The 12,999-nt window shown below is 47.8% G+C and overlaps 1 protein-coding gene across 1 annotated transcript; it reads right to left on the bottom strand.

The window, feature by feature from the left end:
- Positions 1–3,161: 3,161 nt before the first annotated feature.
- Positions 3,162–5,701, bottom strand: LOC119310880 (protein TIC 62, chloroplastic-like). The gene is made up of 6 exons (XM_037586494.1): positions 5,311–5,701; positions 4,828–5,202; positions 4,158–4,727; positions 3,902–4,078; positions 3,569–3,811; positions 3,162–3,455 (listed from the first exon to the last, which is right to left on the bottom strand). Exons 1-6 carry the CDS (start codon positions 5,595–5,597, stop codon positions 3,401–3,403), a joined length of 1,707 nt encoding a protein of 568 aa, XP_037442391.1. The 5' UTR covers positions 5,598–5,701; the 3' UTR covers positions 3,162–3,400.
- Positions 5,702–12,999: the final 7,298 nt, after the last annotated feature.

Below are 12,999 nucleotides of genomic sequence, written 5' to 3'. Positions count from 1 at the left end.
TCCACCTCCCCCTCCCATGTTTTTCCCTAGGTGAAAATCTAGGCTTTGGCCGGCCGTCGACGGCGCTCCATCGTCGTGTTCCTCCTTGGAGGCGTCGGCTAGGGGTAGGGGTAGGGTTGGGTGCCTGCAGTTCTTGGTTGGTGGCGGCTGCGGTGCAGTGCTTGCTCAGGTTTCCGACGGTGGTGGAGATGAGGTGCTATGCCCTGCTATCCTTCAATGGTTGCTGCCCTGCCGCGCTCGTGCTCCGCTGGCCGGTTTACGGCATCCTCGTGTTGTGGCACGGCTTGGATGTAGAGGAGATGGGTTCTCCTCTCTAGCATGTGCACGTCCGGGTTGTGGCACATCCAATGTTTTCCTCCCTACAGGTACGATCCTCCTCTACACTGCTTGTTCGGTGCCCCGTGGATGTCTCTGTATTCGTTGTTCTGGTCTGCGATGTACCTCCGGCGGCTTGGTCTTGTTTTCTTTGTAATGGCAAGTTTGCACTTTGGTCTGCCGAAGTGTGATCTCTCTTATAATCTTTCAGTTTTTCTCCAAGCTTTGCCTTGTAATAATCAGCACCATGTATCCTAGCCGGTTGATGGCTTCATTAATTTGAAGTCGGCTTTATGCCTTTCATCTAATAAAAAAACACTACTTCAAAGAGGCATTTAGGAAGCTATTTTTTTCAATTGCTGCCTTGTTGCGGGCTAACCATATACCCCCAGCAAACAGCCGCCAAACCAACCATATAAAGTTTTCAGCAAATGGAAAGAATACATAGCACCAAGAATGCATAGCCGTCAAGCCCCTTCAGTATATGATATGCATGCTTGTGCACATTCTGGAAAGAAAAAAAATAGCACAAAGAGCAAGGGAAGCAGCGATTCGGTGCCCAAGTGCATGTGAACCTGGGTGTAAGCAGTAAAATCAAATCAAATAGCAAAATAATTCAAAATATTCTGATTTTTTTGGCATTCAATATGTTTCAATGTGTATGCGCATGCAAAAATTTGTGACGTTTGGACATTCGAGGCGGTGGTGGCAAAAAAGACAAAATTTGGCTGTGAAAGAAACTTTGAAAAATTACATTGTCTCGGCTTGTCTTTTTGCCTAGAGCTCCTCGAATGTCCAAACATCATGAAAAATTTCATGCTGCTTGCACACTCAATCATCTTTGATGCCAAAACAAATAAGAATTTTCTAGAAAAGGTTACTTTTTAGGAGCTTACTGTTCATCAGATGTAGATGAGCATGTAGATGAGCCTGGGCTCATATTTGATTTACTGCAAGAGTAAGAGCATCTACAACCAGATTTGACAAATCCGCTCCCCTAAACATCCGCGGACGCACCAGAACGTGACCCCAAACAGCGCTGGACGGTCCCTCACATCTACTGCCAGACAACCACACTCCTCATCTCTAAACTCTCAAATCCACGCAAATCCATGCACGTCCATCATACACATGGATATCAGAAGATTATTGAGTAGTTCCACGATTCAACCATAGTTCAAAAGTAAAAATTATTTGAAGTAAACCCAAACATTAAACTCCTTGGTTTCCATTGTGGGTTCATAAGATCATAGAGTAGTGCATGTGCACCTGTTCATCTTGAAGATTCGGTTGCATATGCAGAAACTTCATAATTAGATATGCATCTTGTTCCAGGATGTGAACTTGTTCTCCGGACTTCTCAAAATCATCCCTGCAATCATATTGTGTAAAATGACACATGTCATCAGCTGCCACAAAGTCTTTGATTTCCACATCATTGTAGCTCCATTAAAAATTCCCCAATAAGCTTGGAGCACTTGAATGCCCTCTCCATATTCTTCCTACTTGTTTCTTGCATTGTAGCAAACTGTATTTGTTTGATGCCATGGGGATCTGATATGATCTTCACAAACGTCGTCCATTGAGGATAGATACCATCTGCAAGGTAGTACCCCATGTTGTAGGCATGTCCATTGACTGTGTAGTTGACGGCGGTGCTTCCCTACTGCAAAGTCTCCCGAACACGGGAGATCGCTGGAGCACATTGATGTCGTTGTGAAAACTAGGCATAAAGAAAGCATGTGAAGTCCATAAGTCGTTTGATGCCACTGCTTTGAGTATGATTGTGGCCTCTTTGGCGTGACATTGGTACGTCCCGCACAAATCTTTGGGGCAGTTATTCCATTTGCCAATGCATGCAATCAATAAACTAAGCATACCTTAAAAGCCTCTTGCCGCTCCAATAGCCATCAGTTTTTCTGTTTGGAAATTTGGTTCTCTCATCTACTCTGTTTCAAACACCTGCATCATGTCGCGGCAAATTTCACAGTGGTCTTTAGGCATGTGCTCTTTCCCATCCGGACCATCCCACCAACGGCATCGACGACCGTACCTAATGCAAGCATTCTCATAGCAGTCGTGCATTTCTGCTTAACAGAGAACAAGAGTTGTCCACAACGATCCCTAGAGAGCCTAAAGTAGGGAGCGTGTGCCTCCATTCCCTCCACCACGCGCAAGAAGAAGGGTTTGCGCATATCGAAGCGTCGACGAATGTATCAGGGAATGTTCGTGTGGGATCAAACTGGTACTTGTAGAGTAGTCGTGCTCCAATGCCCTATCCCGGTTTGAAACTCCTCCCTTTGATGGAACCCTTGAAGTTTGGGATGTGGTCCACCTCCCGTCCATTTCCTCCTGGATGCTCATGATCATCATCATCTCGACATCTTCGTCTGACTCTGACGAGTCAAAGAACTCCTTTTGCGTTAATTCATCAAGCTCCCTACTCCTCATCAGATGAACCATTCCAATCCATTGTTTTCCCTACAAACGAATCAAAAAAAATAATGCTCGAGCAATTTGTCGGACACGTAGAGGACAAGGCACAATCCGAGAATAGCCAGACGTACTGCAGTGGCGTCCGGGTCGGCGACAGTGTCCGGAGTGGCGAGATGGCCAGGGAGGAGTTTTGTGACGGTGGTGGCAACCCGCACTGCACACACCAAGCAAGGAGGGGGGTTTGCTCCCGCCCGGGCTTGGCCCGACGGTACCCTCTGGCGAAGACGAGGGAGGGGGAGGGTGGGTAGAGGAGTGAGGCAGCCGGCGCTAGGGCTTCGCCCAACTACCGCCCGCGGGAGCTACAGGGGCAAGTGAAAAAGTCAAATGGAGAATTCAAGCACCTTGCATTGTACACAGACAAGTTGTACGTTCTTTGGTGCAATCCAAAGGTTAGTTCATGTCTCATGGCGTCGGCTGTTTGCGGGTGTTCTCATATACATGCATATACATATGCATCTTGTCATCGTCGTGTATATTTGTATTTCTCGAAGAAGGAAAATTGGCATACACACGTGCCTTGAGCTCGCACTCGGACATAGCCGCCGATCGAGCAGGAAAAGTAAATGGAAGTAACCGCCGGCCAGCCGTTCTATACTTTGGGGGCGGATGGAGTGGGCGTGGTTGGAGGTTTCAGGTCTTCGTACCTAGCAAAGTTGCAGTTAATCAGACAGAGAGGGATGAATGGATCATACTACGTGTGAATTCGAATGCCATTTTCATGAGCTAGATGAGCAGGGAGACAGGGAGAAATTAGTACCTCGCGTATGGTGAAAGTGGGCGCCCTGGATCAGCAGTGGGGGCGGCGGTGGCGGGAGCGCCGTTGGCGTTGGAATCCAACAGCGGCGAGGAGGGCTCGGCTGCAGCCGCCTCGGCAGTGGTGCTGGTTGCTGCCTCCGGAGAGGCGGCAGTGGGCGGCGGCGATGGAGAATCGCCGTCATCGTTTTTCTTGCTGCTGCTCCTGCTGGGTGTCGGGGAAGACGGTGGCTTCAGCCCCTCGTACCTGTAACGCCATCAGTAAATTAATGGGTCCATCAGAGGCCGAATTCTTTATCTCAAATGCCATGGATGTAACATCAGTTGGTTCACTTACGCCGCGTAAGGTGAGAGCGGCCGTGGCTTTGCAGAAGCAGCAGGAGCAGCCGGGGGAGGAGGAGCCGGAGCAGCTGGTGCCGGTGCCGGTGCAGGAGGCGACTCCTTCACCGCCTGACCGGTGGTGCCGCTGCTAAAGCTGGGTGTTGGGGACGATGGCGGCTTCAAATCTTCGTACCTGCAATGCAACAAAATGCATCAGCAAATGATCATCCATTACCATGAGTCCAGGATATCAGTTCAGTCGGTTCACTTACGCCGCGTATGGCGAGAGCGGCCGCTCTGCTTTTGCTGCTGCAACTGGTGCCGGTGCTGGAGGTGCTGCAGCTGGTGGTGGTGCCGCTGCTGGAGGTGCTGCAGCTGCTGGGGGTGCCACCGACGCTGCCGGTGCCGGTGCCGGTGCTGGAGGTACTGCAGCTGGTGTTGGTGCCGCCGCAGCTGCTGGAGGCGACTCCTTCGGCGCCTCGGCAACGACGGCCGGAGCCGCGGGAGCAGGGGGCGGTGCCCTGCCGGGGTCGGAGGGGACCCCGGCGAGGAGGTCCTCCATGGGCAGCAGCGGCGCGGTGGTCTCGGCCACGAGCTCCACCACCTTGCAGTAGGCCGCCCTCCTGTTCTTGGCCACGCACGCGATCAGCTCCGCGACCTGCAGGTTGGACACCAGGCCGCCGACGTACGTGTCCCGCGGCGACACCACCAGGTTGTGCGTCTCCTTGTACGCGTCCGTCGGCCTCTCCATGCCTCCCGGCCGCACGATCGTGTACGGGACGCCGCTGGCCACCAGCGCCTCCTCCGCCATCTTCTTCCAGCACAGTACACCCCAGAACAAGCTACTCGATCGATCATGTGAAAACTCCATTAATCCTTGGCCAAAACCAAGTATAATTCGCAAGAGGTACTGTAGTAGCGTTGATCAGTCAGTCTGTTTACTTCAGGAGGGCGGCCGGGAACCCGAATCTGGTGGTGCCGAGGGAGGTGACGAGGACGAAGTGCTCGACGCCGGCCTTGGCCGCGGCGCGCACGAGGTTGGCGGTGGCCACGTAGTCGATGCGGTAGGGGCCCGTGACGTCGAGGATCTCCTTCTCGCTGGCGCCGATGGAGCACACCACGAGCGCCGCGTCGCCGATGGCCGCCTTGATGCCCGCCTCGCCCTGCTTCTCCAGGTCGCACTCGACCAGCTCCAGCCTCGAGGCCGGGGCGCTCCCTTCGCCGAGCTCCAGCCGCTCCACGCTCTGCACGAGGGGCGACGCTCTCTCCTTGCTCCGGACGGCGGCGCGGACGCGGAAGCCCAGCTTGATGAGCTCCCTGCACAGACGCGCGTCGCGTCAATTCTCAATTCTCAATGCAATGCTGCAACAGATGGAATGGACTGCAAACTATCGGTCATGATCGAGCAGAGTCGAAGAGTAGTACCTTACGGTCCGGGAGCCGACCTTTCCCGTGGCACCGGCGACGAAGACGAGGTCCTGCTCCTTCACCGGCGCCGTTGCGGCCGCGGCCATAGCGTAGACGCGGCCGGCGGGGAAGGAGCGGGCAGAGGAGGAGGGGCGAGCGAGTGATCTGAGGGGCGCGCCATGGTGGTACCCGCACCTGCGCGATCTCCGCGCAGAGGCAGAGCACGCGAGCGGGCCGTTGCTACCGCCGACGCGGCACCAGGGCAGCGGCGCCGACAGGGACACGGCGGCGGCCTTGGCCTCCATGTCGATCGAACCGTTGTACTCCACGACGCGGCACTGGAGCGGAGTAGCTCTCTGCCGCTCCAGTTACTCCCTGGATGTCACTCGGATTCCCCTGATCTCCGAGCCCCCGCGGCGGCTGCCCGTGGCCTCGTATCGCGTCGAGGAGCGATGTGTGGTGTCCGACGTGGCGCGGCCGCGTCCCCGGGCTGGGATAACGTGGGGCCCTCTCTTCATCCCCTCGTCCAGTGTCCATGCAAGGAGTGAAGAGAACCGAGGTGGCATGGGGACATGGCCGGTCGTGCCGTGGACGGCGACGCGGGCGCTGGAAAGGGCACGCGCGGGCGTCCGGCTTCGAGGAGGACGCCGTGCGTGGTAATTTTTCGATGATTTCTCTTCAGTTTGACTCTCGCCGGGGTAATTTTTAGATGATTTCTTTTCAATTTGACTCTTTCAGGGAAGCCAGGTGACAGAATTTAAAGCATCTACGGGCGGACTCTTCAAATGCATTTATATGTCCGGCAAACAGTCATAAAATGGTGACTCGGTCGGACCCCTTAGACCGGCCAAATACATTTGGGTTGGCCAGTACGTATCCAGCCCATATCTAGAGCAGATATGGAGAAATCAGAACGCACCCATGCGCCTTCACCATGTTGTGCCAGACAGACCGGAAACACCTCAAATTTCATCAAATTGACCAAGTCCATCAAATTCACCGTCCTCCTCCCATGTCCATCATCCATTTCCTGTGTATCAGCCACCGCCCTCCTCCACCCTTGCTACCCCATCCGCGCCGCGGACCCCGTCCGTCGCCCTAGATGTCGCCGTCGAGTACCCCTTTCCCTATCGCCTTTGCGTCGTTCATGGGATCCCATCCGTGGGATGAGCTGCAAGGCGGAGAACGTCGTCCAGAGGGAGCGGCGAAGGAAGCAGCCCGAGCAGGAAGCGGTGGTGAAGGAAGTTCCGACCAAGGAGATTGTGGGCGTTGAGGAGGATGTGTCCCCTCTGTGTTGCTCGGCCGTCACGCGCGTCCACCCGACCGCTGACAAGGAAGCCGTCATCCGGATCATCACGACCGGCGGCGATCCAACGTCCCAATGGTCGACTTCAGACGGATTTATGCAATTGGAGGGGTCGAAGACCATGTGCGACTCGCCGCAACTCCAACGGGGGCGGGCAAGCATGGGCAGCGCTGGTGCCCGGACTACCCAGGGCATGTTCGACGAAATGTCACAGCAGGACACGATACATTTTTGCTCCATTTTGTATCGCTTCATTCTTATTCTCTATGTCATTGGATAATTTTTTTTTTGCATATGTCGTTGGATCAATTAGTTCCATATGTCATTGGATACGAAAGGCAAGAAGTGACTTGAGGGGAAGAAGGAGATCAACTGCATAGGGAGTACGAGGTGGGGAGAGTGGCGGCCAAACCACCGGGCGCAGTGTAGACAGTGGCGGTGGCAGAGCACTCAACACAGATGTCATCCGGCGAGTGATTCATCACGTTGGTCAGCCGTAGACTAGGCGTTGAATTTCATTTTTGGCATGTCTGGATTGTTGAATTGTGATTTATATTGCTTTGTTGAATAGTTGAATCGTGATTAATCAATGTGCATGGATTCAAGGGTTTGATATGAGGAGCGTGGTTATCAGACGGGACATTTGAGGGCCGTCCGGCATCATCCAGGGTCGCGTCCAGGCTCTTCCGTGGACGTTTAGAGGGATAGATTTGTCAAGTCCAACTGTAGATGCTCTTAGTATTTGGATCAGTCAATCTTTTTTTGTCTTTAGGAGATTATGTGTTTGTATGTGGATTATTACTTCGAAACCGATTCATGCACGATCCTTGTGGCCGATGTATGCACGACATGGAAATCTAGTGGCAGATGTCCCGATGTATGCACGCATGTCCATCTGGATTTAGTTTATCGTGCATGAGTCGTCTGAATTTGTCGTGTGTATAGCACGGCTCTTATTACTTGAAGGCAAACAACTTCGGATCCCAATTGGGGATCGATCATTCTGCTAAAGGCGTTGCGCGAATATTCTTCTCCTTTAAGCTGCTACTGGCAAAAAAAAAGTCTCATCCAAATCATATGTTGGTCCCCTCATTATTCACATTCTAGGGGCCATCTGATTTCTATGCTTTAGGTTCAGTTTGCTTGGTGAAAAGTGGAACAAATAAAGTTGTATAGTCTGTCATACTTTTGGCAGATCCTACAATTGAATGTCATCAAGCACCAAAATAACCATTGTCTACCACAAAAGCACGTGTACAGTAAACATTATCATCAACACGTGGCATCAAGTACACAAAATTATTGGAGAAAATTCAACTGCAAAAACAACTAAGCATCAATGAACAAAAACATGTACTAAAATAAAAGAGAAACACAGTCCTTTACAACACAAAACAGAAGCCCGTGAGATACTCGGCCTTAGTCTGAAACATAACTAAAACTGACCCGATACCTGGTAAGAGAGAAGGCAAAAATGAAAGTAAATGAAAAAAATAAAGGAAGATAAAAAATAAAGTTTTCTAAGAATGAATGAACTAGTGGCATTAGTATTACCCTTTAAGAAAAAATATAACAATAATAATTAGAACAAATATGACTAAAACTGCACACAATTTACACACAAATTGTGTTTTTTATAATATGCAAGAACACACATATAATAGTTATATTTACCAAAAGAAGAAGTTTCCTGAGAAGGAATGAATTAGTGGCATTGGTATTACTCATAAAGAAAAATAAGTGAAATAAAAACTAAAACAAAATCAAAGTGGAAGTTCTCTAAGAAATAATGTTGGAAATTGTATGACCCTTTAAGAAGAAAAGAAATGAAAAAGTTAAAACAAATAATGAAAAAATTGCACATATTTTACATAAAAATGTGTTTTCTATAATAGCAAGAATAAGCATTAACAGAGGAATTTTCGTAAAAAGAACTTTTGAAAAAGGATTGGCACTGGTATTGCCCTTAAAAAGGAAACAAGAGGAAATAGAAACTAAAATAAAATCAAAATAATAAAGTTCACCGAAGAAGAATGAATTAGTGGTTTTGGTAGTACCCATTAGGAAGAGAAAATGATAAAATACAAAATTTCAAACAATTTACACAGAAAAGTGTTCCTTTCATAATATACAAGAATAAGCATATAATGATGGAATTTTCACAAAAAAAAACTCCTTAAGAAAGAATGAATTAGTGACATTGTATTGCGCTTTAAGAAGAAAAATAAATAAAAACGAAAACAAAAAGGAAATCATAATAATGAAGTTCTCTAAGAAAAATGAATTAGTGGCATTGATATTACCCATTAAGAAAAGAAAATAAAAGCTAAGAAATAAATAAAAATATATAAGTTATGTTTTCTTATGATATGTAGGAAGAAACTTATAATAGTAGAATTTTCACAAACAAAAAGTTTCTTAAGAAGTAATGAATTAGTGCCATTGCTACTACCATTAAAAAGAAAGAAAATGGAATAGAAACTAAAACTGAATCAAAATATTAAAGGTTTCTAAGGAAGAATGAATTAGTGTTATTGGTATTACCTTTTAAGAAGAAAGAAAAAAAACTTGCACACAACTTCGCACTAATTGCATTTTTTATAAATGCAAAGAATAAGTGTATAATAGTGAAAATTTACACTCTATTATAATTTACACACATATTACATAGTAGTTCTGTATATAAGTCTACACTCACCCAACAACCCAAGATACACATATAAAGAAAAATAAAATTTGACTAAAAAGAAAAGAAAAAAGAAAAATGCATAAATATATTTTTAAAATCAGGCAATGGGTAACGGGCTTCAAGCCCAATATTAAAATCGTCTGACCCCTGCAAGGGGCAAGTCAAAAATTCAACCCAAGAAGACATGAAAATACAAAGAAAAATAAACAGCATGATTCTTGACAAAGAAAAAAATCAACGATCAGAAAATGGACTTGCTTGAATTCAAATTTCAGGCAACTTACATATAGCTAAAGTGGAATCTTTTATACTCCCACCGTTCACTTTTGTAAGACGGTTTAGACATTTAAGACAACACCCAAAACAGTTCAATTTCAGTTGTCTTAAACATCTTACAAAAGTGAACAGATGTACTAGAACATTTTCCACACAAAAGAAAACTCTTTTAGGCGTCCAACTAGAACTTAGTCAAATTTCGAACCCCCAAGCTTTTGAAAATTGGCCAAATATGTTTCTAACCCCACCCAAAGTGGTATTCTTCACCATATGACCGTACTTGTGGACATGTGAGCAAGATTGGCATCCCTGGTGATCAACCTCTAGATCCGCCACTGCATGTGGGAACCTAACAAGCTCAGAAGGGCACAATATGAGAAAGTTGGTGAAAGCCAAATTCAAAAAAAATCTTAAGAAGTGAAATTTCAAACAAACAAAAAAAATCATAAGTACTCCAAAAAAAGTGGAACACAATCTCAAATTTTTGAAAATAATAATGAAATAATGCTATGTTTTCCTATAGTTCTTTTAAAGCTTTCATGACTTTCTTGAATAACCTTTTTCTGCTTCCTACAAAAAACATGTATTCATTACTTGTTAGTATTTTCAACTCTTTTCAACTTTCATAATGTTAATTCCAATAAATTCCAAATCTACAGCTTTTATCAAAAAAAATGTTTTTCTACACTTTTTTCCTCATTTTTTCCCCTATTTTGTCAAATAAATTATGCATAGACTAGGTAACCGTATGTATAACACTGCACTGCCTAATCGGTCATACTGCTTGACCGAGTGACAGAGGACTGGCGGAGTTTAGCGAATACATATGGAAAGGAGTGAAAACGGAGCAGAAAATTGGCAGAGCTGAGTGTTGCCACATTTGTTGATGTGTTTCTTAGAAGAAGAGGAAACGAATATGAAAACCCAAAAATGAAGTTTGCCCGAACTCAAAAAACACGACGGGGTGGGGGGTGGGGGCGAGAATCACGAGAGTAAGAAGGGGATTGCATTTTTTGTGAGCACCCGCAAAATAAAAACGTTTTTGGTGAGGAATTTGTCGGGCCAAAAGTGTACTCCCTCCTTCCATATATATATAGGGCCTCATGCGTCCTTTGATCAATGATAAAATTATTAGTATATGAGATGTACGATTCAAAAATTATATCATTAGAAACTTCTTTCACATATGATTTCAATGGTATGCTTTGTGTAACATGCATGTCATACATCATCGTGCTAACCCGTGATCAAAGGTAACCTTGTAAAATCGTATTAGGCCCTATATAAGTGGAAGGAGAGAAGATGGTTTAGGCTGGGCAGGATGTGCAGAAAGAAGATAGACGGAAATTTCCGCATTTGAGGATGAAATTCTGTTTCCGCGCGAGTATTATCGGAAGATCATCGTTTAGTTTCCGTTCTCATTTCCGGTTTCGCTATTTCTGTTTCCATTTCCATATTTTCTTTTCGTTTGGATCTTAGTGAAACAAAATATGAATAATAGAAAATATCCAAACTTCACCACGTCACCCCTGATGCAGTTATCGTCTCTGTGAAAATAGAATGACATGAGGTAGAAAGTGCAGGTCTGGTTCATCAGAGTCAGGCACAAGAAGATCTTTTCACGTCAAGCAAAAGCAGCCAGCATATGCCATAACCCCCACCGGTAGTTTCTGATCTTACTTACATAGCCCGGTTGGCACTCTGAACCCCGATCAGGAACTAGATGCTGCGAAAGCAAAACGAGATTTCTTGATGCTGTAACTTCCTCGTTCAGTCTCACAGGAGACAAGACTTGTCCCTCACACAAGCATCAAAACGTGGCTTTACTGCAGGGTGTAACAAGGCTGCTGCTGCTGCTGCTGCAGTGCTAGCTGTGAATGGAGTGGGTCGAATTAACCATTACTTTTAGTGGAAGAGTTAACACCATGGAGAGGATCGCAGGCCTTCCTGCTCAAGCTTTCAGCCTTCCTTATATGGCCTCAGGCACAATGCCCAAAATATGCATGTATGTACTCTGGAGCGGGCGACATGAGCAGGTGCGTGTCCATGAACACGAGAAACCTCAGCGGCAAGCTGCCGGCGGAAGATGGCGCTCTTCCTGAGGCAAGCCAGAGCCAGCCGCCGCAGCACCAGCCAGAGCACGGCGGCGGTGGTGGCGACGGCGAGATGGTGCATTTCAGCCACCCGGAGCACCGGCTGGCGCGGTTCGACTTCCCGTACCTGTTCCTCTGCATGGGCTGCAAGGAGTACGGCGCCGGCAAGCGGTTCATGTGCCAGATCTGCGGCTTCCAGCTGCACGAGTTCTGCGCCCTGGCTCCCCCCTCCCTCCACGACCACCCCTTCCACCCCAAGCACCAGCACCTCCTCTTCTTCGAGAAGCCAGGTAATGGCGACGGACTCATCAGGCATCACACACCGAGCACGCAGGCACGCCACCCCGACTCACGATGAAAATGCATGCGTTTTGATCAGGCGGGTTTCTCCGGTGCAAGTGCGACATCTGCGGCAAGCCGGTCAAGGGCTTCTCGTTCCGGTGCGCGTGCTGCAGCTTCGACGTGCACCCGTGCTGCGCGGCCATGACGCGCCGGATGGAGCTCCCGGCGCACGGCCACCCGCTGCTGCTGGCGCCGGACGCGGGCGTGGCCACGAGCTTCGTGTGCCAGGTGTGCCGGAGGCGGCGGTCGGGGCGCGTCTACCAGTGCATGCCGTGCGGGTACTACCTCCACGCCAAGTGCGCCAAGGACATGGTGAACGGGCTCTACGAGCACGGCGTGGTGCCGCCGGAGAAGAGCAACCCGCTCGTCGCCGTGGCCAAGGTCACCATCAACGCGCTCTTCAGCGTCATCGGCGGCCTCATCGAGGGCATCGGCGAGGGGATCGGGGAGGGCTTCGTGGAGAACATCGGCAGGAGCAGAGGCAGAAGCTTCAGATGAATCAAGAGGCTAAAACATAATGTGTGTGCGTCTGATGGCGAGTGATGTTTTATCTTTGCAAAAGTGTACTCCCTCCATCCCGTGATATAAGAACGTTTTTGACACTAGTGTAGTGTCAAAAACGTTCTTACATTATGGGACAGAGGGGGTACCTCGTAAATGTATGTCAGGGCCTTTTGGTTTGTTTGAGGAAAAACAGAGAACTTTTCTAAAAAGTTTGAATGGATACTCTTATTTTTTGAACTTAAGATTGAATGGATACTAAATTGCATGTAAAATGTAGTTTGAGAAAAAGCAAAAGATTTTTCTTCCAAGAGGTTTGAGTAGATGCTAAATACCCTATTGAGTGCAAAAGAACCTTTTGGCCCTGTTCGGTTGACAGGGATAAGTCTACCACAATCCCCTCCAATCCCCTTGGGAGGGGGTGTAAACCGAACAAGGCCTTGGGAAACTTTTTAAAAGAATCAATTTTACCAATCAAACATGTATAAGAAAAATTGCTA

Source organism: Triticum dicoccoides, chromosome 5B (assembly GCF_002162155.2).
Source record: "Triticum dicoccoides isolate Atlit2015 ecotype Zavitan chromosome 5B, WEW_v2.0, whole genome shotgun sequence".
NCBI classification, from domain to species: domain Eukaryota; kingdom Viridiplantae; phylum Streptophyta; class Magnoliopsida; order Poales; family Poaceae; genus Triticum; species Triticum dicoccoides.
Note: the sequence above shows the minus strand (reverse complement) of the source record. Positions and strands in the feature narration are given on the sequence as shown.